Source organism: Carettochelys insculpta, chromosome 11, assembly GCF_033958435.1.
Source record: "Carettochelys insculpta isolate YL-2023 chromosome 11, ASM3395843v1, whole genome shotgun sequence".
NCBI lineage: Eukaryota > Metazoa > Chordata > Testudines > Carettochelyidae > Carettochelys > Carettochelys insculpta.
Window position 1 is genome coordinate 34,416,030 of NC_134147.1, and position 26,945 is coordinate 34,442,974.

At 40.6% G+C, this 26,945-nt stretch overlaps 1 protein-coding gene across 2 annotated transcripts in view; it reads right to left on the reverse strand.

Annotated features, from left to right (window-relative positions):
• Window positions 1-324: 324 nt before the first annotated feature.
• The window catches only part of EDEM1 (ER degradation enhancing alpha-mannosidase like protein 1), a 36,380-nt gene continuing 9,759 nt past the window's right edge, over window positions 325-26,945 (reverse strand). For both annotated transcript variants that reach the window (XM_075005223.1, XM_075005224.1), the window contains exons 2-12: window positions 22,704-22,776; window positions 14,310-14,413; window positions 12,034-12,205; window positions 9,802-9,985; window positions 9,027-9,201; window positions 8,255-8,375; window positions 7,585-7,755; window positions 6,851-6,924; window positions 5,544-5,640; window positions 4,760-4,948; window positions 325-3,638 (exon numbers count right to left, since the gene is read on the reverse strand). In XM_075005223.1, coding sequence (XP_074861324.1) covers window positions 3,549-3,638; window positions 4,760-4,948; window positions 5,544-5,640; window positions 6,851-6,924; window positions 7,585-7,755; window positions 8,255-8,375; window positions 9,027-9,201; window positions 9,802-9,985; window positions 12,034-12,205; window positions 14,310-14,413; window positions 22,704-22,776 — 1,450 coding nt within the window. In that variant the 3' untranslated portion in view covers window positions 325-3,548. The remainder of the gene's footprint in view (window positions 3,639-4,759; window positions 4,949-5,543; window positions 5,641-6,850; window positions 6,925-7,584; window positions 7,756-8,254; window positions 8,376-9,026; window positions 9,202-9,801; window positions 9,986-12,033; window positions 12,206-14,309; window positions 14,414-22,703; window positions 22,777-26,945) is intronic.

Here is a 26,945-nt window from a genome sequence, read left to right on the forward strand (position 1 = left end):
CTTGTCATGAGAACAAATAGTCTTTTTCCTACTTCCCTCCCTGCTGCTTGTGGAGCCTTGCAAGCAGGGGAAACTCGGGCTTCATACATTATCAAAAAGTCCCACTTCATAACCTAGTCCAGCCTTCTCAGCCAGCAACTAAGACAGACTTGTGAAAAAGTCAGCCAGGTGGAGGTGAATTATGCAGAATACAGAGTCCATGAAAGGAATGAAGCTGTGTAATCTGCAACTGCACCATGGGACTCCCAAAATTACAATGTTAATAACTTTTATAGTCCCCTACTGCTTCAAAGGAAGAGGGAAAAAAACAAAACAAAGAAAGGTTAAAGACAGCCTTTTAATACATTTGTAAAAATCTAACCAAGCCATTTTGACAAAATTTCTTAGGACATTTATAAAAGAACATTTGGTCCTTTTAAAAGTATTTCCCCTCCCCCAGTTAAATACATTTGACAATTAAACATATGTACAATGAAATTTTAATTAGAAAAATTATATTGCACATTACACTGAAGTACAACATTGTAAATATCAGCAAGTTATCCTAGCAGTGTTTTCAACTTGGCTCTAATACTTTGTTTAAAACAGATTTTCACACTAGTGCAACAAACATAAGATGCGCTCTGTGTTTTGTCATGTTTTATTACAAAAACCCTTTTCAAAAAAAGGGGGAAGGAGGGGGAAAATTGAATTGTTTGAGGAAACGATGTTTTTCACCTTCAGGCCACCAGATTAAATGCCATACTCTAGCACTTGAGTTTATAACCATGGGATGATTGCTGTTAGGTGATTATGAAAAGTAAAATTGGTGATTTTAGCCCTGTTTTTGGAAATGGGTGACTACAATCCAAATGGCATCCTGGGTAGTAATCTGACACACCAAACACTGAAAGAACATGGAGAGTCAAATCCTCAGTGCTAGGTGTGATTGATCCATCCAACACAAGGCTGAATCACACCAACTGGACAGAACAAAGGAGCCTGCATTGCTCATATTGTACCCATTCCACAACTAAAGAACATCAGTCTAATTTTGGCAATCCACATAAAAAATGTAATCCTAGGGTCAAAAACTTGAGGAAAAAATGAAATTGAACAGCCTAGTTAAATACACTGCTCTTTTGACAATTATTCAAATCTAACATATTCCCGTTACTTAGCCTCCAGCTGGAATTTGCACTTCAGCCCAATTTTTTTTTCAGAAGAACACACACTATGGAAAGTAGCAAGGCATACAACGCATAATCAAAGAGCTCAACTGCGGGTCAAGAAGATTTTACTGTCAGCAGGACACCTGTTGGCATGAACTAATTGGCTTAGAATTAACTGTGAATTGCAAGTTTTGGAGGGTTCTATATGTAGATTTCCCTTCACATTACTAACCTTAATAAAGGTTTTCACTTCAAATCACCAGCTAGTAAGAGGTCTGGCCCAGGAAGCAGTATTTTGGAATGCCAAGATATTTTTGCTTTATACTTTACTTGGCAGGGAGAATACGCTTCTTCCCTATACAACTTTTGCACCTAAAGTAGCAACAGAGGCTAACTAGCATCCCCAGTTAAGAATACATTACCTATATTGCCATAATATATCTTTGGATCATAACATCTCGGAAGCAAGCTTTGCTTTAAAATAGGCACTGAAGTGACTATGAAACAAAATGTTCTAGTGATGGTTTTGAAATGTAAGTAAGAAAAAAAATATTTTGCAGTTCAGGATACATCTAACATCAAAAAGGCACCAGAACCTCTCTCTCTCTCTCTCTCTCTCTCTCTCGCTCTCTCTCTCTGTGTGTGTGAGAGAGAGAGAGAGACAGAGAACTTTACATCTGCTGTTTGTCATAAAAACATGCCGCCTTCTCCCATCCTCAAAAGTTACCACGTAAAACAAGACAAGACAAGATTTTGTTCCTTGAGTATATATTATATCTGTTAGCGAGAACAGAAAAAGTCTACTTGAAGGTCCCTGAGATGCATCTGTATATTAAATTAAGCATTTGCCTCATATACACGTACTTAATCATGTTTGTTAGAAATGTTTTATGAAAGCAACATATGGCTTAAGCAGCACTGGATTTCTGTCATAACACTAAGATGATCTGTGTGTGTATATTTATATACACACACACATTAAATACATATACACACTCTACATTTGGCTCTATTACGCTGAAATTCCTATGCATGTTTTCTATTTTTAATTAAAACTAAAAATATATTAGCTGAATACATTTGAACTTCAGTCTAAAAGAATTTAAAACAGGTTTAAGTGATGAGAAGCACTGAAATAGTAACCTTTAAAATAAGGTATGTTTCTGTCTCAGTTAAAGGTTGTTTTTTTTTTTAAATCCACTACTGATCAGACACGCAAAAAGGGACTTTCACAGGGCAAGACTGAGATCACAGGGGAAAAAAAAATATGAAGATTCCAACTTTCTTTGGGATATGCGTAATAGGCAACATCCTCCCAGTAGTTAAAAATAACAACTTGAGTTTCTTTGGGACTCAAAATTGTATGATCAAGGCACTCCAACAGTAACCAATTCCATTTAACAAAAATATATTCCCACTCAAAGAACAGCACAGGTTCCTCCCTCCCCCCTATGAGTGAAGGTAAGCTTATTAAGGCACTAATCCCAAGAGCACTAGCCAATAATATGAAAATAAAGGAATTATATTCTTGCTAACTTTGTACTTCTTCACAATCTCTCTGTTAAAATTAATTACATCAGTACATGACAAAAACAGAATATTTTGACCACATGTTCAGCTAAGAAATACAAGGTGAGGAGCTCAGATACTTCAGAATAGTTTGTGCATTTCCCCTACAAAGGCACCTTGTTCTTCAATTACTGGTTACTATAACTAGTATGTTTTGTGAAAGCAAAATTCATGTTAGAACACTGTTAAAATATCTCATGATTGTACTAAGAACTTTTCTTTCATGACTATGAGATGCCTCTTAAAGCTGTTATTATAAACCAAACTTTCTTTCAACCAAAACCCATTAAAATGTGTTTTTACCTGAGGAACAAAGAGCATTGTTATTGCTAGTCAGAACAACCCAAATGATTAAATTTGGTGATAAAATTGCACATTCCCTTTCCTCTCCACAAAAGCATTTTCAACTTTGATTCTAATTTTCATCCAAAAGTATCATTTACAATACAGCTACAAAAAGGTAGCAAAATGACTGTCATGGAACATCCCGAATGCCTTTTTTAAAAAAAAAAATATATATAAATATGTACTCCAAGATTATCCAGACTTCATTTGTAATACGAGCTTTGCTGTGTGAAATTTTATCAGGCTAGAACTCTGCTCAAATGGTATTTCAAATTCCTGCTGCTTTACTACCTCTCACTTCAGAAGACAATTAAATCTCTCTCTCAGTTTATTGTCAAATCTTTAAGAAACTCAGTGGCTGTTTAAGTGACTCAGTGTAGGTAAGGATGCATCACAGGCATGCAGTTGTAGATGTTGGTCTCAGAATCCAAGTCCACGTTGCTTTTTGCATATTGTGAAACATTACTACTCAGGAGAACAAATTCAGATCAAACCCACCATTTGATCAATCTGTCTCATGTAAATACTCTTCAGTGGCAACCAGTACCTTCTCTCATCAGGAACCTTATTGCACTGTGAACAAAGCAACACATCATTTTAATAATTCAAAACCCTGAATAAACCATGTACATTCTCTGTAATGCAGCATCACACACTCAGGCACTGTGTAGAGCTTAGCACCATATGGTGCAGCATAGGGCACCTGAAAGTAACTAGAGCGAGTTAGAGAATTCACCATTTGAAGTATTTAAAATCATGATTTGGGTCTATTACAGGATAAGGTGGATCATGTCCATGGCCCGTAACGTGCAGGAGACCAGACTAGGTGATCATGATGGTCCCCTTCTGACTTAAAGTCAGAGTCTGAAATTGGGCTGGTAGTTATTCACTGCATCAAGCTAACCTCTAGGAAATAAATGGAGGGTGCCAATTTACTCTGTACACAGAGACTACCAATCAATCAATGACAATTACAATAAACCCTCGAGTTACATGGGGGCTGTGTTCCTCCAATCCCCGGGTAACTCAAATTTTCACATAAGGCGCGAGGGGACGGGAACCAGGCTATCACCAGCTCACTTGGGCTGGTCAGTTTCCTGGCTCCTGGAGTGCCTGGGAGCTGGGAACCCAGGAAACAGCTCTCCCCGGCTTAAGGGGATCCAAGAAACTGACCAGCCATGAGCTGGTCAGTTTCCCAGGTCCTGCAAGTGGCTGGGAGAGGGGAACCAGGCAACAGCCTGGCTCGCACCTAGTTCCCAGCTTTCCACCACTCTGGGGACCAGGAAACTGCTCCTGTCAGGGGCAACAGCCAAGAGTCAGGCTGCTGCCCCTAACAGGAGCAGCTTCCCCACTCCTGTAGGGACAGCAGCCTGACTTGCAGCTGCCACTCCTGTTAGGAGCGGCAGTTACGTTAACCTGAGACACCTGCAATTCGGTTGTGCATCTCTCAAGGGTTTACTGTATTTCCGGTTACTAAGAGAAAAAGGCCAGTTGGAGCAAGGGACCTGACAGGTTGTGCCAATACTTGTATTCCAAGCCATCCAGATCAATTCTTATTTAAAAATATAAACCTGACTTTCCAAAAATATCTGAGTATAGCATCCATTAGTTAAAAAGTTGCTTTCCTCTTCCAATCTGTCAAGGTATAATATTCCACCAATCACACAGCCAGACACACTTTATATGCTGCTTACATTAGAACTGGAGTTCATGGCTTTTAATTCATTATGCTTTATTTTTTCTGCACTCCGTTCCTCTTCTTCACGGAAGGTATCTTGCCATAGTGAATCACGAAAACGTTTATCCAGAGACACAATGTGTCCCTCAGTAGTAAACATATATTTATTTCCAGATTTGTGCACTGGATTCTCTTCATCAAATAACTAAACGAGAGGCAGAAGAAAAAGCGTAAAGCTATCCATCTAAAGAAATTCATGTTTGTTATCACAACATTCATCAAATGCACGTGAAATAATTCAACATGACACCAAACAAGCTTGTCTGATTTTTTGTGATCAGTGGCACAAACTATCAAAATAAAAAAAACTATAATTTTGGGGGCTTTTTGATTGTAATTCTAAAAAGAACAGAAAAATTGGTAGTAGTTATGATTACTCACTACAAGTAGTCATAATGCATTTACTTTGCACTAAATAGGTGCTTACATTAAGTATACAGACTAAAGGTTTTTTTGAGAAATTCAGAAGTTCACAACATGAAGCACTGTGACAGACAGCCTCTCCCTTCCCACCCAACAGAGTCACTTAGACACTCTCAGGAACCAGTTAGACAACCACCTGTCAGGGATGATCTATGCATACTTAATCCTCCCTCAAGTGGAGAGAGGGAGTCAAGGTTTCAAGACTTCCTCAGGGCTCTACCAGCCCTAAATGTCTATGATTATTATTGCTGTTTGCCTGTAGTCCATACAAGGAAGCTTCCAAGTTTTTCTGATGCTGGTGATAGACAAATACATACCAGATACAAATATTTACATGTTTCACTCAGAAAGAAGCTCTCCATCCGGTCTTCTTTCGACTTTTCTATGACATGATGCAATGTCGCATAGCCACATCTAAAATTAAATTTAGTTTGGTGTTATTTTACCCTCATTTGATATTTAACAACAACATATAATCTTGGTTTCACTTAGTTCAAATGTCAAACATTGGCTGACGTTAAAATTAAAACAAAATGAGGAATCTCACCCCTTTAAAAAGATGTGTTTAGCACTATAGGCATTTGTGAACAGAGAGAAGTTTTGTTAAAACACTCCCCACCACCTCCCCCCCCCAAAAAAAGAAAAACTAAAAACATATAACAGAATAATCAATGTGCTATAATATACTTGGAGGAAGACTCCAGGTTGGTCACAGAATGGCAATACAAAGTCCTGATCTATGACTTCGCAGTTTAACAACTTCTCTGGTAAACTAAGGAGGGCTTCCCTTATCTTCAGAGACAGTCTCTTGGTCTTCCTTATCACAACTTGGGGTATCATAAAGAATACACAAAGGGCGGTTATTATGCAGCTTACTGCTATTGTGCAGTTACATTTCAAAATATTTGAACAAATATTTAGTGGTTAGAGGACTTTCTGAAAGTAATAAATTACATGCAAAAATATTAAAATAAAAGATAATCCAGGGTCAGTGAGCAATGCAGGAGAAGCTGCATTTCACAATGTTTTATATTTTAACAGAGAGGTCTAAAACCATATTACTTGAAATTTCCTGCATGAGCCCTGCAGTAATAGGTACTAAATAAAACAGAAGGCCATATGTTAACATCAATATTACCATTTTAGGGTACCTATTGTTTTGACAAGTAGATAGTCTTGAACCAAAATACTAGACCAGAGAACCCCTACATTCTGATTAAGTCCAAGCTTAAATTAGAGATTGGTCTGAGGTTAGGAATGTTCCTCTTAACAGAACTTAAACATGTTAGTTTCCTCTCTCTGCCATAAACGGGACCAAATCTCACGAAAGGGTTATCAAGACACAAAGGATGCATTACCAAAAGGATCTTTTGTTTAAAAAAAATTAAAAATAATTCAAAAGAAAACACTTTCCTCCCACCAGAGGATGCAGATTTCTACTTGAAGACTGGGTACATCACATCTATGCTGACTCAAATCAGAAACTTCCCCAATTTACTATTTCTAAGTGTAACACTCTTTCCGTCATCTTTCTAAAAACATATATCATCTCTTTACATTTTCAGATAATTTACAGTTTAACAAATATACACTGACAAAAGAAAGAAGGACTTTGAAAACTGACTTGACTTTTGTGTATTTTTCCAAACTCTGAAGAATATCCATGCCTACATGAAGGTAAAAAGGATTCTTTGTGGCCTAGGCAGAGGGAGGAAAAAAAAAAGTGAGTTCAAAATATTGTCAAGATGGTGTTTATTATTGCAGGGATCTATTGGAGCAATAAAGCATACAGGAGCATATTCTCAAGACAGACATTCTTACAGACTAAAGTAGTGTTCCTATTGTTTCCTGGGGCTTTTCACAACATGACAAGCAAAAGGTCATGTTGGGCCTGCCTTCTGCAAGAAAAAAATATTAGTATTCTTCATTGGTTTTCTAACAGAGAGAAGCCATTGGTTTAAGTTTGCTCACTGCATTTGTAATGACAGAACTGTGACAGGGCCAATGTGAAAAGAGAAGTAGTTATATGCCCTTGCACAGATTGTTTGCCTTGTAATAGCTGCCACACCAAATTAAAATATTAACTCTGTGCTATAAGTATTTGTTCAAGGACCTACTGTGTATGTCATCTGAAAGACGACATTTTGAATGTGAGAGATGAAAGCTCCTTCTCAAAACAAGCAGCATTACAAGTCCAGAATACAGCTAGGGAGATTTTCTATATACAATATTTTTGATGGGACTGAAATGAAATTTTGGCAGCAAGGCAATATATATATATATATAATAGGAAAAGCAGAGGTGCATTCTGAAACCAAAACATTTCTATAGGCCTTATTCTCAAAAAATGCAAAACACCTGGTAAAGAAGATATGTAGATTCCACCAATTCTGGCCTCAGTGGATAGAAAAGGACATCTGGTGCCTGTAACTGCCAGTTGTACCTCTCTGGAAGAGCTCCATATCGTTTCCATATGGCATAATAGAAAGCATGGAGACAAATAGCATCTTCCACATCTCCTATTAAAACCTAGACATAAACAACAGTTATAAATTTGTGTATATAAGAAACCCTATCTGCATACTATGCAGCAAAATGCAAAAGATACTGAATTCACTTCTCATCCCAACCACTGCACTGGATTCCCAGGTACGTCTCAAGAAGGCAGAGACCCAAATCAAGGCAGAGTAACACTGTTACTTCATTTACACCAGAAACACTGGCTTGAGGAAGCTCATATCACCACATTACAGATCCCTAACTGGGAGGATTAGGATCAGAAATCATTTTCGATAACTAAGGATTAATGTAAGTCTAGTAAGGTGGACGCTTACTGACGGGGTTCAGTCTTGGGCAGTTATCCTGGCTCACCCTCTCCTTTGCAGGCAGTCAGCTGCCGAACAGGTTGCTGGGTATGAAGGGGGCTCCATGAACTGCTCAGACTCTCACTTATGGCCAGAACTAGCATTAGAAGAAAATATCTCAACTAAATGAGCTCATCGTACTACCTAGTCTCCAAAAGACTGACCTGCAGCCCAGGAAAAAAAGCTTGCAGAGAGTCAATCCAGGTGTTCATCAGCTGCCCACTGAACATATTTACATTAACATAGAGAGGAGGATCTCCTTCACCTTCATTACAAGCTTCTCGTCTGCATAGCAACCAGAACACATGAATATTTCATTTTCAGGAGAGCATAAGACACAGCAGTGCTAAACTCTTACAATGTTGACACAACTTACAACTACCACAGAAACAGTAAATGTCATATGTGGCAGTGCTGTATTTTTGTGCCTATGTTATCATACCTCATTATTCCCATTTTCCTATTCTCAAATAATATTCACTAATTATATAAATTCAGGGCCTGATTCTATGCTCACTGACATAAGTGGAAGCTTTATAACTGATACAACAGAGCAAGATTGGACCCTAAATTAAAATATTATATGACTGAATGAGAGAAAGAGAAAAACATACACCACCCCCACCCACTTCACAACTCTGCCCTTCATCTCCGATGGTCTTTGCTTTACTGCTCTCTCAAGTAGTAAGTACTGGTTTAACTGCACAGTGATTTACCATTTCTTCTCTCCTCTTCTCCATCAACTCTTCCTAAAAGAGTTCTACTGGCACAAATGTCAAACAAATTTTAAATGACAATGACAAAGTAATATCATCTAGGAAAAATGGTCTTCAACAGCACAGCTTCTTCAAAGGCAACAGCCCATACTAATACAACTTATCACCCAGCACTTGACCATTTGTAATTTTAAGAAAATTATACCCATGGGAAACATACCCTCTTCTTAGGTAGTTCTGAATACTTCGATATGCATCATTGAACATCTCTAGGTCTTCCTTTTCTCCAAAAAGGATGTATGACTTCAACAGATACTCATAGAATGAATCCAAACCAGCTCCTAAACCACTCTGCTTTCCAACCCAATGGCCAGTTTGGATATTCACAACGTTTCCTTCAGAGAGACAGAAAGACAAAAATTTAGGTCTATGACACTTCTTTATGCATATTTTACTTGAAGCACTGGAGACAACTCATTTTTGAAGTTCCAGTTTCTGACCTGCACCATGTTCAAGTTCCAAAATAACAAAGGAAAAAGTACTATCAAAAATTAATGTTTGTTAACTTGAGGAACTAACCATTAAGCATAATACTTTCATGCAGTTATTCAAAGACTTAAAGGTCCTGTCCTGCAGCCTTTACTCACATGCCATTTTAATTTATGTTAATAGGAACTTCCAGTTTGTGCCACAGTCAAATTTATTTCACATTTATGTGCTTTTTGGAAAAAAAATCCAGCCTTCCAGGGTTTGTGTCTTGAATCTCTGACACTTTCCCTGTACATCCACAGATCACCACCACTAGATAACAAGCACATATATGGAGAGCACAATATCAAAGTCAGATAGAAGATAAGTGCTGCCTTTTATCCACTGGAATCTGTGAAGGAAATTGGGTATCTAAAAATAGAAGGATGGGAAACAAGACAGTTAACAGCCTGTTCTCTGAATAAAGCGATTAAGACATCTGCAAAGCACATGGGAGCAGAGACTACCTAACAGTCCAGTGTCATTGCTCCTAAGACTCCACAGTGCTTTAACAGCTCGCCGCGCCACCCACTCAAACGTAGAATCCCCAAGCAACCGGCTAAGAATGCCAAACTCCACCAACAAAGAGCCAGCTCCTGCAGTACAGGTCTCATTATTGCTGTCGGGAGGGACTCCACTCTTTAGATTCACCTGTGAAATAGATAAGGGATTTCAGTTGCATGACACGTCCAAGTTCCACTCTTAGCTGTATTATAGATGCCATGTATTTTAATAGACTGATACATTAGTTACATACAGTAAGAAGAGATTAACTTCACATCAATTGGAGCAAGAGCTGAATGTATTACAATCAGAGTTCAAAATCTGGTCTTTAAAATTAGATTATTAGAAGTAACATGACTAAGTAAATAGCCCCTTGGTTCCCAAAGTGCTGAGCAAACAATTCCTAAGTACTTAGCACCTATGAAACTCAGGTGCCTAATTTCTTTAGGTTTGTAAGCTATCAATTACAACTGTACTCTTCTGTGCACCTCAACTTATTCCCTCATTTTTGGGAATGAATCAACACTAGCAATCTGTTCATAATACATACATTGTTCTGTCTATTCCCATACTACATACAGTAGCTGCAAATATAACAGCTCAGAAATAATTACAATAATCCCTTAAATGTCACTGGTTGTTAGAAATGTATCCCAAAACAGATGACTCTTCTAGGATACCACAGTCTGATGTTGCATCATTACAGTTAGAAAAAATATGACTAAAATGATGAACTAATCTTCTCCTAAAAATATATCATCATTCACAGGAAAATCTTACCGCACTAGCCACCTATAGATCCATTATTACTCCACAGCAGAGATAATATCTTATTCTCAATGCAGTTTAGTGGGAATCTAATAATTCCACACATTTAAATAGTCAGTCTTCACACTCGAATAAGGAACCTCAGTGGCAGAGATGACTTACACTTGCAGCAGCTGCAAGTGGGCCATCAAAAATTGCATACAGTTTTAACTGCACAAAAGAGCCAAGGAACAAATGGTCATCAAGAGGGAATTGCTATTTTTACTCTGTATGAATTCACTCCAGAAAAAAATACATTTATTAATTAGTTAGGGGCCCAAGGGGGTAAAATTTTGGATTCCTGCCACTCAGCATATTGCGTTTATTCTGCAAAGCTGTCAGAGCAGCACTGTTCACAAGCATTAATTTCAAGGCTTTGAAAAATGTCTTCACATCTGCAAGCCAAAGGATGAAACTCAATAGCCAGGAGACAAGGAGAAATGGGCTTAAACTGGAGCAAGGGAGATTCAGGTTGGACATTAACCACTGTGACAGTTAGGAAGTGTCTCCTAAACACTGGAATAAATTACCTAAGAAGGTTGTGGAATCTCCATCACTGGAAATTTTTTAAGAGCAGGTTAGATAGATACCTATATGGGATGATCTCGACGGTGCTTGGTCCTGCCATGAGGGCAGGGAACTGGACTCTATGACCTCTCAAGGTCTCTTCCAGTTCTAGTGTTCTATGATTCTATGAGAAAGAAACTGAGCTGCTACATTGTATGCACGCGCACTCACACTCAAAACGTGAAGAAAACTATTCTGCTCATGAACCTTTAAACTCATCTTACTGAACAGAAACTTAACTGGCAATGATGTATTTTAAAAATCCTCACACATCCTTTGACGCATTATATAATAAATTTCAATTAATGTAGCATCCATGCTTCCATTCCAGAGGTACTTTATTTTGGTATTAATTCACTGATGCCACTAAAGAAACTCTTCCTCCCTGCATTCTAAGAGTTAATAACTTTAGGAGTATCTTCCAGCTGTATCAGTTACTTAAGATGTTTAATATATACAGTACTTAAAGTCAACAAAAAGCACCTTGAATAAGGAGGAAGAGCTAGAAATAAATCTGGACAGTTTGGCTGGAGTAAAGGAGAATAACTACCTACACTACGTAATCTGAAAAAAATAGGTTAGGTATGTCAGAGAAGATAAGTTTTTTATCTTTAATCTGGCTTCTACAGAGTGGAAAAGTGGACTCAAAAATCTGTACAGTACCGGAAAACGTAGTAAGTCACTTTTGGTGCCAACATTTGTGGCTTTTAGACAAAACAAAGATTTCATTACTATAAAAATAGAAGTTGCGTTTTCTTACAGAGACAAGTAGAAGAAGGAAGTTATCCAGAACACATCATTATAGATTGTATCACACCTACCCGAGGATAGGGAATACCAGTTTTGGTGTTCTCAAAAGCAGGTAGCAGCCTGACTGCCAGGTCACGAGCCATATGTAAGAGTTCGTCATCATAATCTTTAATGGTCATATCACCAAAAGGTTGCTTGGTATCTGTAATTATGATGTGGGCAGAAAGCAGACTTCCTAAAACCCTAGTGAAGAGAGATTGCAGAGCCTTTTAAAAAAAATCCACAGAATTTGCAATATAAACTCCAATATCCTGCCTCATGCAATGTGGCCAATACGTACTGCTACAAAAAAAAGAAACACTGGGCAAACCACATAGGTCTGAAGGTCAGGTCCTGCCATTACTAACTGAAATTCAGTAAGACAGTTAAGACCAGATGCAGTTATCTCACATCTCCATTCACAGAAAGTGAAATTTCTCCCTAGTTTTACTATGTAAACAGCTTTAGTTAAACTGGGAGAACTTTTATAAAACTCTTAGCACACAATGACTTTTAATAAGCTTCAAAAGGGAGCCAACCAGCAGTCAGCAATGTGAAAGACTACAAAAGAGGAGTACTTCAGAGAGAATGACCCCACTGAAATCTGTAATGAGTCAGAGGAAGAAGGTGGCATCCTTTCTCTCTCAGATACACATAAAATCGAACCCTGCCCCACACACTCCAGGGCCAGGGGGTGTGCACCGTTTTTAAAAAAAAAAAAAAATATGCAGAACAAAAGGCCAAAGGAATAAGTGCAGTCCTGGGCTGCAGAGACTCATTTGAGATTCAGAGACTAAGCACAATGAATGCAGAGCTTTGAACTCTTGTGAAGAGCCCTATAACCCACTCCCTCAGAATCTGCGTGAGTTCTGAAGGACTTTTGCTCTTGTATTACTAGAGCTCTACCTTGATACACTGTCAACATCTGCAAGATCAAATTACAAGAGTGTGAACTACATCAAAAGTTTTAAAAACGGGTTACAGAGAAGAATTAAGTCTTCCCACAATGAAAATTTACTCGACAATAAAATGAAGCCATATCTGAACTATAAATTAAGACCAAAATATCCCAACTCAATTCCTATGAAACTATATTTTCTGAAACGACAAGTTATACACAAAATTAGGAAAAAAAATTATTTTGGTAAAGGAGTACTTAGTATCAACCTGTTGGTTCCAGTTAGGCTGAATCAGGCAATATTTAAGACATCCTGCAAAGGTTTTTAATTTGTCTTAGGGTAGGTCTACAAACCAGTTATTTTAAAACAACAACCGTTATTTCAAAATAACTATCCTAGCCTATACACAACGCAACTGCCATTTTGAAATAAATTCAAAATAGCAGTTAGCTTATTTAGAAATTGGTAAACCTCATTTCACAAGGAATAGTGCCTATTTCAACAGTGAACAGAGCCTATTTCAAAATAAACCATAGTGCATCCAATGGCTGTACAGTAATCTCTTTCACATCCGGCATTCTATTATATAGAACTCTCAAATAAACTAGCATTTTAGCCATAAGTTAATTTTAGTTACGTTTTCCATAATTACAGTTGAGTGAAAATAAATACAAATACAGCAAATACAGTGCAAGTTTACCGTGTACCTACTACTGTTGTTGGTAAATAAAGTATTCTGCATGCATTTCTGTTTCTTAATATCTCATCTTGTTTTTCTTTAGTGTTGTACATTGCTAGGGATACCTCTCCAGAATAACTCACAACTCCTGGTCCGAGGGCTGCTGAACATGAAAGAGTTGACTGTATTTTGAAACAGGCTCTGTGAGCATAAACAACGTATTTCAACTTTGCTAAGTGCTACTTCAAAATGCATTTTTGTGTGTACCAGTATTATTTTGAAATAAGTTGTTCTGAAATAGCTATTCCAGAATAAGGCTGCTGTGTAAACATGCACTGGGAGAACAAAAAAGAAAAAAAGAGCACAGAGGAACTGTCGAGTTGGGATTTTTTTTTTTTTTTTTTTTTACTTCCATGATTTGCAAATTATACAGTAGAGCGAGTGGTATTACTGAAAATGCTCAACTCTCCAAACTGTCTTGCAGTTTAAAATCATTGAGCAGGGAACATTCATAGTTACTCAATAAGAGATATTTAAAAAGACTACTTTAAAAGTAAACTAGTTCATTGAGTACACTTTCTAGTCACTCTGAAGCTAATGATGCCTACTAAACAAGAAACAATGAAGTTTTGGGGACCTGTAAGCATCTTCTTGAGCAAAGAAACTTCTCCAAATCAATCCCACGCACATAAAACCTCAATAATTTAGTCAGATATTTATGACTATATACCTGATTGTTGCCTCAAAGACTTGGACTGTAGAATCTTTGTCAAATGAGACTGTGTCAATCACTAATTTCACTGCTTTCTGGAACTCTGAAGAATTTCCCATTACCTTTAAAAATCAAAGAAAATATTAAAGAACACAGAAAGGTCTGTCAAGTTGGTACACAGAAGAAAAACGAATTAATGCAGTTTTTATCTTCACACACAGATGTGTTATCTGGGTAGAGTTTTGCCTTTGATATTCAGTCAGCGTTTCTATTAAAAAAAAATAGTTTGAACCTCTCTCATCTGGCACCCTCAAGACCTGACGTATGCCAAACAAGAGAATTTGCTGGAGCACAGGAGGCCAGTGTTGCCCAGCAACATTACCAACACATTCACTGCTTACTGGGCTCTTTTTTAGAGGTATATTACAGCTAAACAACAGCACAGAACACAGAGCCAGGACTGGTGGCTGTAAACGAGCTTTATGGGACCATAGAAAACAGACACACCCTGATAAGAGGTCATCCAGCTCAAATCACTCTGGATTACGGATGTTGCTGGATGAAAGTGTTCCAGATTAGAGAGATTCAAACTATACTGACCTGTCCCCTTTCCCCCTTACAGCATCTTTTAAAAACTTATCCCATCCGGAATACTTCACAAAGTAGTTGTAGCACTGGAAGTATATAAAAGGGCATCTAGAATTGCTAGAATGCATTTTTACCCTACAGTAATCCCTCAAGGTATGCAAGGGTTACATTCTACGTAACCTGCACGTATCTTGAATCTCGCATAAGGTGTGGAGGGCTTGAGGGGGTGGGCTCGGGCCCTGGGAGAGGGCAGGGAGCTTAAGCCTGGGGTTGGTTAGGGCTGCAGCTGAGCCAGGGCACGTAGAATGTTGGACCTGGGCAGCAGGGGGTTGGGCCCAGGGCTATGGGGGTGGCGGGTAGGGGGCTGGAGCTGGAGCCCTGCACACTCATGCGCCGGTGGTTGGGAGCCCAGGCACAAAGTGAAGCCAAAGTTCTGTATGCCAGGGGGTGTGAGCTGGGGCTGCGGAGGGTTGAACAGGGTGAAACAGGGCTGGGGAGGGTTAGAGAGGAGGGTAGAAACTCATGCACCTGCAGCAGCTGACAGCTGGAGCCCCACACACATGGGGGCTGGAAGCCCAATACGTGCTGGCGGGGAGTTGTGCTGGGAGGAGGTGGGATTGAATGGGGGTGAACCAGGCTGGGGCTGGGTTGAGCTGGCGAGGGGGAGGTTAGAGCCCCTGTGCATACCGGCAAAAGCTGACAGCCAGAGCCCCACATGCAGGGGGGAGCAGTTGAGCTGGGCGGGGTGTACTAGGGTGCGGTGGTTGAGTGGGGGTGGGGTTGAAACCCCACACAGCACTCCAGGGGCTGGGAGCCAGAGCCCTGCACGCAGATTGAAAGCAGAGCCCCAAATGCCAGGGAGTGAGCTGCGGCCACACAGCGGTTGAGTCCTGGGTATGGGGGAGGGTTTGGACAAGGGGGTTGGAGCCAGGTTTGCGAGGGGTTGAGGGTGACCCCAGACATGTGGCTAGAGCCCCCCACTGGGGGAGGAGGAATTGAGCCAGCAGGGGTTTAATGGGGGTAAGCCAGCGCAGCGCCGCTCTGGGAAGTGGAGGGAAGGGGGTTTTAGCCTGCCTGACCACCCACAGGGGCAGGCAGCTAGGCAGACTAAAAGCTTTCCCAGGGTGGTGCCTAGCACCACTCTGGGAAGCAGGGGGAAGGGGCTCTTAGCCTGCCTAGCCACCTGCAGCTGCAGGAAGTTAGGCAGGCTGACAGCCCAGTAGCTTCACATTGTGCAAAACTAGCATTAAAGCGAGTTTCACACAACGTGAAGCCGCATAAAGCGAGGGATTCCTGTATGAACTGGGGGTCAGCATTGTAAGAATGGGATCACATATTCTGGATTCGCATACTCTTGAGACATTACTGTATTTAATATTACTCTTTTCCTCTGCCTCAATCAAGACAGAATTCTGGGTCATAGCACAAGACAATAAGAACATTAAAAACAATAGTTTTGCCTTGTATATTTACTACACTCTTGTTCATTTACTCTAGTATGTTTTGATATCCATATGCCTTTTGTTTTTAAAGCTCCATCGTGCATTTCTTACAATTTGCACAAGACCAGGGAAAACAAAAAGAAATGCTTTGTTTTATTGGATAGTTAAGTTAGCCAAGCAGCAGAAATGTAGCACTTCAAAGACTAACAAAATGATTTATTCAACGATGAGCTTTTGTGGGACAGACCCACTTCTTCAGATCAATTTCATCACCCAATAAATCAATTTTAAGTCTTTAAAGTGCTACATTTCTGCTGCTTTGTTTTGTTGGAGTACAGACTAACACTGCTACATCTGTTACTATTTAACTACCCAATGCTAGCAAGGTCTCTACTAATCGCACCTGCAAGTAGATATAGTTATATTGTTTGATTCAGTAACATGAGTGGAAGGAGGTTACAAGAAATTTTTCTATGCAGAGGGAGACATAACAGCAAGAGTTCCTGAGTAAATTCAGAATTCAATAAAATTTACAAAATAAAGTTCTTACAGCCACAACACAGTTTCAAAACCAAACTCAAACTCATTTCATGTGGGAACACCACCATCAGTTTCACTGAAGTTACTCCAGATGTACTCCAAAATGAGATGTAAATTCATCCCTTTCATGGTGCCTCAAGTCCAGCTCATTCCTTACACATCCTGGCTAATAGCCATTAAATGGACCCAACCTCCATGAGTTTTTCTAGCTCTTTTTTGTAGCTCTGTTATAGTCCTAGCCTTCACAGCCTCCTATGGCAAGGAGTTCTACAGGTTGACTGTGCGTCGTGTGAAGAATTTCCTTTTGTTTTAAATGTACTGCCCATTAATTTCATTTGGTGACCTCTAGTTCTGGTATTATTGGAACAAGCAAATAATTTTTTCTTGTCCACTTTGTCTACATCACTCATGATTCTATATACCTCTATCACACCCCCCCTTAGTCTCCTCTTTTCTAACCTGAAATCTCTTTATTCTCTCTTCATATGGGACTTGTTCCAAACCGCTACTCATTTTAATTGCCCTTTTCTGAACCTGAAGCCTTTTTTGAGATGAGGAGACCACAACTGTATGCAGTATTCAAGATGTGGGTGTACCATGGTTTTATAAGGGCAATAAGATGCTCTCCATCTTACTGTCTCTCTCTCTTCCTTAATGATTCCTAACATCCTAGCTATAGAACCTGCTTCTTTAAAAAAAGGAGAGAGTGTCACAGGTTCTGTTATGTCACTACCCAAGTCATTCTTTAGGTCTTCTTAACCAAGTCAGAAATTACTGACAACCAAAGGCTTGTTTGATTAAGGACACAAAGTCCATCTTATATGTGGACTTCAGCGACTGCATTTCAAATATATTGAGCCTGCCACTGCAAACTTCTACAAAACACTAGCCAACTGAGGAAACATCCATCAACATGCATCTTTTGTTAACAATATGAAGTATTAGTTCTGTGACAGCAACAATAGATGTATTTTAACAGCTGTGCTAACTCATGTTGTGATTGTGACGCCCTTGGAATAGATACCTTAAAAACAACTCAATATGGTCTGTGTTTAGTAATAATGATGAGTATGTCATGTATTTTTGTCAAGTTGAAAAATTATGTAATAAGAAAAAGGGAAGCTGCCCCTTTAAGAAGTGCCCAGTAGCACAATAAGTTATAGGGAGGTGGCTAGTATTCAGAAGGATTGCTGCAACTGTAAGAGGAGGCTGGCTTGTAGCTGTGCATTGAGGTGCTCTCTGTAACAGCCAAATGGAAAAACTTGGAATCCCAGAAGAAAGCTGGATCTTGTGAATAAGGGTATAAAATGATTTTTCAAGGTAAGCAGATTTAGCACTTTAGTCAAAGGCTTCAGTAGCAACACACCGCCTGTTCACCACCACAGGATGCAGCAGCGGATATTGAGAAGGTGACACTACCAGCACAGAGCTAATCACAGAATCACATGGCTGGAAGGGACCTCAGGAGGTCATCTAGTTCAGCCCCCTGCTTCAAGCAGGATCAACCCCCATTAAGTCATCCAGGCCAGGACCTTGTCCAGCTGGGACTTAAAAACCTCAAGGGATGGACAATCCACCACCTCTCTAGGCAATGCATTCCAATGCTTCACCACCCACCTGGTGAAGTAGTTTTTCCTAATATCTAACCTACACCTTTCCCTCTTCAACTTCTGACCACTACTCCGTGTTCTGCCATCTGACACCAATGAGAACAGTTTCTCACCCTCCTTTTAAGATCTCCCCTTCAGGAAATTGAAGGCTGCTATTAAATCACCTCTAAGTCTTCTCTTCTGTAAACTAAACAAGCCCAAATACCTCAGCTTATCCTCATAGGTCTTGTGCTCCAGACCCTTAATCATTTTTGTTGCCCTTCGCTGAACCTGCTCCAGCAAATCCACATCCTTTTTATCCTGGGGGGCCCAAAACTGGATACAATATTCCAGATGTGGCCTCACCAGTGCCAAATAAAGAGGAATAACTACTTCTCTAGATCTGTTTGAAATGCTCCTCCTAATGCACCCCAGTATGCCATTAGCCTTCTTGGCTACAAGGGCACACTGTTTACTCATATCCAGCCTTTCATCCACCATAACCACTAGGTCCCTTTCCATTGTACTGCTGCTGAGCTAGTCAGTCCCCAGCCTGTAACAATGCTTGGGATTCTTCCGCCCCAGGTGCAAGACTCTACACTTCTCCTTATTGAAATGCAACAGACTTCTTTTGACCCAGTCCTCCAATTTATCCAGGTCACTCTGGATTCTCTCTTCCCTCCAATGAATCTACCTCTCCCCCTAGTTTTGTGTCATCCGCAACCTTGCTGAGGGTGCAATCCAGTCCCTCATCCAGGTCATTAATAAAGATGTTGAATAACACCAACCCCAGAACCGAGCCTTGCGGCACTCCGCTTGAAACAGACCGCCATCCAGATATTGAGACATTGACCACTACCCATTGGGCCCGACCATCAAGCCAGCTTTCTATCCATCTTATAGTCCAAGGATCCAATCCATATTTCCTTAACTTATGGACAAGAATGTTGTGGCAGACTCTCAAAAGCCTTGCTGAAGTCAAGGTACATCACATCCACTGACTTCCCCATGTCCACAGAGCTTGTTACCTCATCAAAGAAGCTAATCAGATTGGTCAGGCAGGACTTGCCCCTGGTGAATCCATGTTGGCTACTTTTGATCACTCTCCCCTCTTCCAAGTGCTTCAAAAATGGATTCCTTGAGGATTCCCTCCACTATTTTCCCAGGGATTGAGTTAAGGCTGATGGATCTATAGTTCCCTGGATTGTCCTCCTTTTCTTTTTTAAAGATGGGCACTACGTTTGCCTTCTTCCAGTCATCTGGTATCTCCCCCGATCTCCAAGAGTCTTCAAGGACTATGGCCAAAGGTTCAGCAATGACCTCTGCCAATCCCCTCAGTACCCTGGGGTGCATTAAATCCAGACCCATGGACTTGCGCACATCTAGTTTTTCTAGATAGCTCAGAACTTGTTCCTTCCCCACAGATGGCTGCCCTCCACCTTCCCATACTGCAACATCTAGGACTGTCATGGGGAAGCTGACCTTGTCCGTGAAGACTGAGGCAAAGAAAGCATTGAGTACTTCAGCTTTTCCTGCATCATCTGTCACCAGGTTACCTCCCTCATCCAGTAATGGCCCCACACCTTCTCTGATAACCTGTTTATTGTTCACATGCCTGTAGAAACCCTTCTTGTTACTCTTCACATCCCTTGCCAGCTGCAGTTCCAACTGTGCTTTCGCTTTCCTGATTACTGCCCGGCATTCTCCAGCCATATGTTTATACTAATGCTCCCATGCAGCCCTGAACAGCAGGTACTGCTGGAGATACCATCCTTCAGAGGAGAATAAAAACCACAGCTTGCTCTGTGGCCATTAAAGACGCCATGAGACATGATTTGTAAAACCCAGATCAGAAATATCAGCATTTACTTCTGAAAGGCACATTCAGGCTGGGGTAAGTGAATTCTCTATCATTTCAGTGAAAAATATTTTTTCCTCAAATACTCTGCTTTAAGTTCTGTAAGCCATTAGTCTGTTCCATCAACAACTGCAGCATCTCACCACAGAAACAGATACCCATCGCAGTGATGAAGCAGCGCTTTAGTTTGCAAATATACATTGTGCTCTTTCAGGAAAGACAGCATATGGAAGAAAAATATACAACCGCAGAATTCATTTACTGACTATATTGTCCACCTGATAACTGTGGACAAATGGTAATTATCTGACAGCATTCCATAGCATCAAGTTAAAAAACAAAAAAACAAAAAACCACAGAACTTCTCAATGTAAAAAATTAGATTATCAAAAGCATGTTTAAAATTGCATTATATTAGACAAGCAATTTCTTTTGTATTCCACATGGTTAAAATGGTGTGCCACTCAGGGCCACACACAGTCTGAAAACTCCTTCCAGAAGTAAATATAAAATTTTGGTTAAAAGAAAAAGACCGAACAGGTAAAAAGGGTAGCCAGGGTACACAGTAACATCTTACATTAAATGGAAAAGGGGAGGGGAAAAAAAATTATGCTTGTTATATTCAAGCAGATATAGAATGAGGCCATGTCTATCCTGTGGGTGCTAAAGCAGCATAAAAACAGTGTGTAGCACCACAGCACAGATGCACTCTGCCAGGGACTCCCAACCCAAACACAGGTTGCAAGTAGATTTGGTAAGGGTCACTGGCTGGGCAGCTGCAAGCCGTACATGGCTCTTAAAGGACTCATTTGTGGCTCTGCCACCATTCATTCCTCTGGCTCCCAGTCCCTGCCAAGCCTTGAGGCACTGAAATGAAACAATGTAACTGGTTTAACAGCCAGCAGGAGAGATCCAGACACTAAACCAATTAACTTGAGTCCTATTTCAGCACGGCAGGGCAGGGAACTGCCCATGCAGCAGATGGGAGAAGGGAGCAGGAGGGCTGGGGGCAGACACACAGCGGATTAGGTGGCAACTCAGCAAAGGAGCAGCAGAGGCCAGCAGCGACAGCATGCAGAACTCATGTCAGGTAAGTGGTGGGGACGGGGGGCTGATAGGGGTTTAAGCCTGGGGATGAGAGGGCGGAGAGACTGAGAGCCAGCCAGGGCTCCACAGCCCAACTGGCTCCCAGCTACGGGTCTGCAGGGTCCCCCTGCCTCCCATTGCTGGCGATCCCGTGGCTGCCACTGCCAGCTAGGTTCCAGGCCCCAGCAGAAGGGCTGCCAGGGTCCCCACCCCCCACCCCAGTTTCTGAAAACTTTATGCAGGACAGGTAGCCCTGGCTGGGGACCCCATGGGTGGGGCTGCCAGTCCCGCATAAGATTTACAAAAATCTGACAACCCTAGCTGAGAGGGGTTTAAAGCAGGGGGTGGGGTGGGGGGCTAAGAGGTGGTTTAAACCAGGGGGCAGGGTGGGATTTTGGGGCTCAGAAAGGTTTAAGCTGTGGGGGGCGGGGGGTTGCAATTTCCCCCAGCGGAAAACCTCCTCCCACTACCACCACCTCAGTTTTGAATTGCCTTGGGTCATAAAGTCATCCTGAATTGTTAAAATAGGCCCCTGTTTCAAAAAGGTTGGGAACCACTGCTCTCTACATAAGGGAAGGGGTTTTTTCCTGTCTCCTAGGCATCACCTAGGATGCTGGAAGAATTCTGAATTTTTCATATCCCTGTTCAGTGCTGACTTAACTTTTAAAGGCATGAAACAGGAGCCAATGAAATAGATGACTTAAGAAAAGTGATCCAAATTTATCATAGCCACAAGGAGAAGAACATCACAATGCAAACAGAACCAAGCCAGGAAGAGAACTGTATATGCCAAGAGCTCCTTGAGCATGCTACTCCCAACAAGCCCCCTTCCTGACGTCTACTCCTTTTCAGACCACCCCTTTCACTCCACTTAAAACACTGCCATTTGTTTTTAATCAGCAAAGAGACTCATCACAGAAAATATCCAGGTGTGTTAACATGGATTTAACATAATTTGTAAAATTATTTGTTATTTTTAATTCACTACACTATCCCTTTGAACTTCCTTCCTAGTGATTTTTCTTTATTTAGGTTCATTCAAAAAACTGCCATTTCAAAAATTCTAGTGCTTTGTGCAATTAACAGCTTAACGGTTCCCTGTTTTATCTTCGTTAACCTTTTCCATAATTAACATGCTAGCCTCTTTATTTTCCTTCCCCTCACCCCTGCCACAAAAAAGCCACTCTAGCCACCATCCACGTCCTGTTGGGGCTACACTAGCTGAAAATATTTAAGCCACGTCAAATTGTGAATTCTTGCCTGCTGCTACGAATTTGAAGATACATATTTTTGTATGTTGACAACTCACCGCTAGAGTATCCAGTGCATCAATCAGGGTTAGAGAGTAGTTTCCCAAGACATCATTGATATTCAGATTGGAACTGAAACAAATACAGTTAAATGTTACACGGCAGAACTATCTATTTACAATCACCTTACTAAAAAGCTACCAATCAAATCCTAGCACATGTATGTGTGTATTTAATTATTTCCAGGCATTTAAGACATAAGAGCCTAATGCTGCTAGGGAGTTTGTTTTTGAGTCTCCTGGGGAAAGTTGAGCCCTATGGTCCTGTCTCGACTGGCAAAAAAGTGCAGTTTGTAATGAATTACAAGACCTCTTACTTTTCATCAAGACTCTTTTGCTGCATTATTGTAGCCTAGGCTCACTCCAGAATACAAGACAGTGAATTTACTCAACTTTCCCCTCTCTCCAAAGACATGACAGGGTTCAAACTTTTTCTAGTCTAGCATGTCACTTCAGTGTTCTCTATTGACTTGAGGTGTCCGGCCTTTTCACAGCAAATTTTTTTGTTCTATCAAAATAAATATTGCCAACTGATTAGTTTGTTGCAGCCATTCATTTCACTCAACTGCTATACGTATAAAAAAAAGTAGCCCACTTGATACAACCAGGTAGAGGAGCAAGTGAAAACAGTTCACATTCATGTAAAAAAAATCAGTTTTGAATTTTATTACATACAGTTAATTGTTTTCTTAAGTTATAAAAATATACTTTGTGCACAGAGAGTATTTAAGATGTTGTGAGCAGAACCATGAACTATAAATAAGTCAGCTAGATACAGCTGTAACCTCTTCATCAGTCCAAAAGTGTTAATTTGAAACAGAAATGTGGGTTTTATTGTAGGGGTGGGGGCAGTAGTGTTTGCAGGGTAGATGGAGGGATAGTTTGTGCAGTTAAGAAAAGTTAAATGCAGGCCTGCTACAGTAGTAAACTCTCTATAAGCTAAACAGGTAAAAGAGTTAAAATGAAGTTGTTTGGGTAAATGGACATCTGTCTCAACTACAAATGCATTTTTATTCATGATATAGAAGTTGCTTTTAATAAGCCTATAAAGCTGTTTCTTTAATAATTTACCAGCTTTCTTTTTAAAAGACTGTAGTTCTTAAGAGATCAAACTTCAATATGTTTCCAGTCTGGCTGCTAATCTATCATTCAAGGTTTTTTAAAAATCAACGACATGAACTAAGATTTTACAGAACACACTCCACAGGTTTGCTAGTTGTCATGCACACACGAGGCACGTCAGCATCTATGAGCTGAGAAACTGCAGAAGTATGAGAAAGGAACCTGCTCAAAGCTGGTGGATGAGGTGAACAGAAACTTCCCTTTATTCAGAGAGAAACTGTAGATAAGTAGTAACAGTAGCAAGACAATCACTGACATTTTGCTGTCAGCACAAGTTTTCTAAACTCTGAATGCAATTCTCACACCAGACAGTCCTCAATCTTCTCTGTTAGATTTTACAGGATAGCTGCTTTAGCTCTCTTCTGCTGCCAGTAAATAGCTACTTCTGAAGAAAAGTATGTCTGATTGAACACAGCTGTCTCCAGAATGAGAGAATTTGAACTTGTTCTCATTTCTCAAACCTAGTAGCCAGTAGCAAGTCTAAACAATGGTCTGGTTTATGTTTTTAAGGTATTTATTCAATTGGCTTATCCACTGGTGGCCTGTAACTCTGCCATCCTTCAGCACAAGAGCGAAGAGCTTTAATAGTTTCGTGTAAGGCTGATTTAGTTATTTTACGTGGAGAAGGGAAACAATATTTTGCTCTTCACTTTACATGACAGGCTGACCTTTTCTATGAATATTTGTTATTGTTATTTCTTTTAAGCTGGCCAAATGTCTCTGTGCAGTGGAGGCCAGTAAGTTAGAAAGATCCAAACATGTATTAGCAAATAGATTTACAGTGCCAATGAACTTTACTTCAGAATCTGCAAAATTTAATAAAACTAGGTATTGAATAACATATATATACACTCAAGTGCTTCCTGTGGCTTTACCTTCACGTTTAAGCACACAATTCTACTAAAATGCAATATCAGAAGGAAACAACAGCTGTCTATAGGAGAGGTGGTTTACAGGAGAGGAGAAAAAAAAAAAAGAAATCCTCCTGATAGTACACTGGTCTCGCTTCAGGCTCAATGGATCAAATTCTGTCCTCTTGTGCAATGCAGTCCCATTGTTTTTGAATTCCACTATTTAAAAAACAAAACCCCAAAATTCACCATTTATGGGACAAAAACTACAACTAAAAAAAAATATTGATTTGTTAGTGATGGTTTCATGGGGACTAAAACAGCAGCATCTACTAGAAATAGTTTGACAATCTAATGTTGACTCAATAACTTGAGTATCTGAAGTATTAACAGCTAGTGCTACCTTTCTGCTTGCAAAAACTAAATTTCCTTACAAGTATACATTAGAGCAAGTGTGGCCAATTGGCGGCTCTTTGAGCCATTAAATACAGCTCCTTCTCAGAGCAATGCACCAAGAATGCTGTCCACCACTCTTTGAACACTCCCCGGCTCTTGGTGGGAGAAGCAAGTGGCAGCAGCGTCTCTGGTGAGTTGCCTGCATTTAGTTAGAGCAGGCAAGCCTGAGGGTGTCTGGCTCTGTGGGAGGACGAGGGCACTGAGCTAGAGCGGGGAGCTGAGCGTACCTGGTTCTGGGGGAGAGGAAGGGCACTGAGCCATGTACTATATATTTATATAAAGTTATATCTACAGAGATTGATAAAAATAATTATATAATATGTGGCTCTTTGCACTATATCCATGTGGCTCTTATTCCCTAACTGGTTGGCCACTCCTCCATTCCAGTGGGAACAACGCAGAAGACCAAGCCAGTTCTTTACAGATATTCTATGTGGATTCACTACAATTGAGGACTCTATCAAAACTAAATATACAAATTCATTCAGCTATATTAAAAAAAAAAAAGGAAGTTATACTGCATGAGGTTTGGGTAGCTTATTTTTAAAGCTAGTGATTATTGTCCCCTCCCGTCCATGCACATAAACATAAATAAAAAGTGAAGTACTAACTAATGTCTGATCCAAGGAGTATTTTTCTATTTTATAGAACTGCTGCTCTTTTAATAAGCACAAACCTTTCCATAAGCAAGAAGTCAAATTTCTAATAATAATTTTATCATTTGTACTGCAGTATTGCCTAGGAGTCCCAGTTACAGACCCAAACCTCCCTATGCCTGGGAAGGGCCATATCCATGGTATAGACAAAAGCTGGCTTAAGTTCAGATCTGTGATGTTCACATTACATTTATTTTTTTAGAAGTTTCCCACTGGATTTGTTCTCTGTACAAAAAAAACATCTTTCAAGCTGCCAGTATTGCAAGCAATACATGGTACTGGTTGGGGAAGTGAAATATAAAGCTGAAAAGATGTCATACATTATACCTTCACCGGACATGAGGAGATTTTAAGAAGTTAAGATTGCTCTTTGACACTTACAGCAACATTTGTGTTTTCTTACAGCAGGAATGGACAATAATTTTTGATGGGTGGCCACTCCAAGTATTTAGTAAGTGGTCAAGGCATGAATTCTCCCATAATATAAATAGTGGGGGGAAGCGGTTGGGATGGAGGTCGGGTGCAGAAGAGGGTTTGGGGTAGGGGACCGAGATGCAAGAGAGAGGGTGGGGTCTAGGAAAGAATATGGATGAAGGAGGGTGTTATGACATGGGGCACGGGTTGGTGTGCAGAGTCTAGGACTTGGTATGGTTGCAGAGAGGATTCTGACCCAGAGAAGAGGTATACGGGTTTGTTGTGACCTGGGGCAGGGCACTGGCGTTCAGCCTCTGGGAGAAGGTATTTATGGGGTAAGAAGAGGAGCGCTTTGGGAGTGGCAGGGAGGGGCTTGGGTGTCAGAGGCAGGCTCTAGTTGCAAGGTGCTTACCTGTTGTGGCTCCTGGCCAGCAGGTCCCTTGGGCAGGCTTCCTGCCTGCTGCTCCCCAGCACGCTACTCACCGGTCAGCTGTGGGGGCTATGTGCATGTGGTTCTCTGAGAACCGTAAATGGGGAGAGGGGGAAGAGGCTTCTTGCATTACCCCCACCCCCAGCACAATTGCACAGCTCCTATTGTTCAGGGCAGGCAGGGTACCTGCCCAAGGCTTCCATCAAGCCACAGATCAGGTCCAGTGGGTTGGTGGCGGGCGGGGGGTGGGGGGTTATCTTGCCCACACTCGTGTTTACAAGAAGCTAAACATAGGGGATGCAAGAAGTATAAT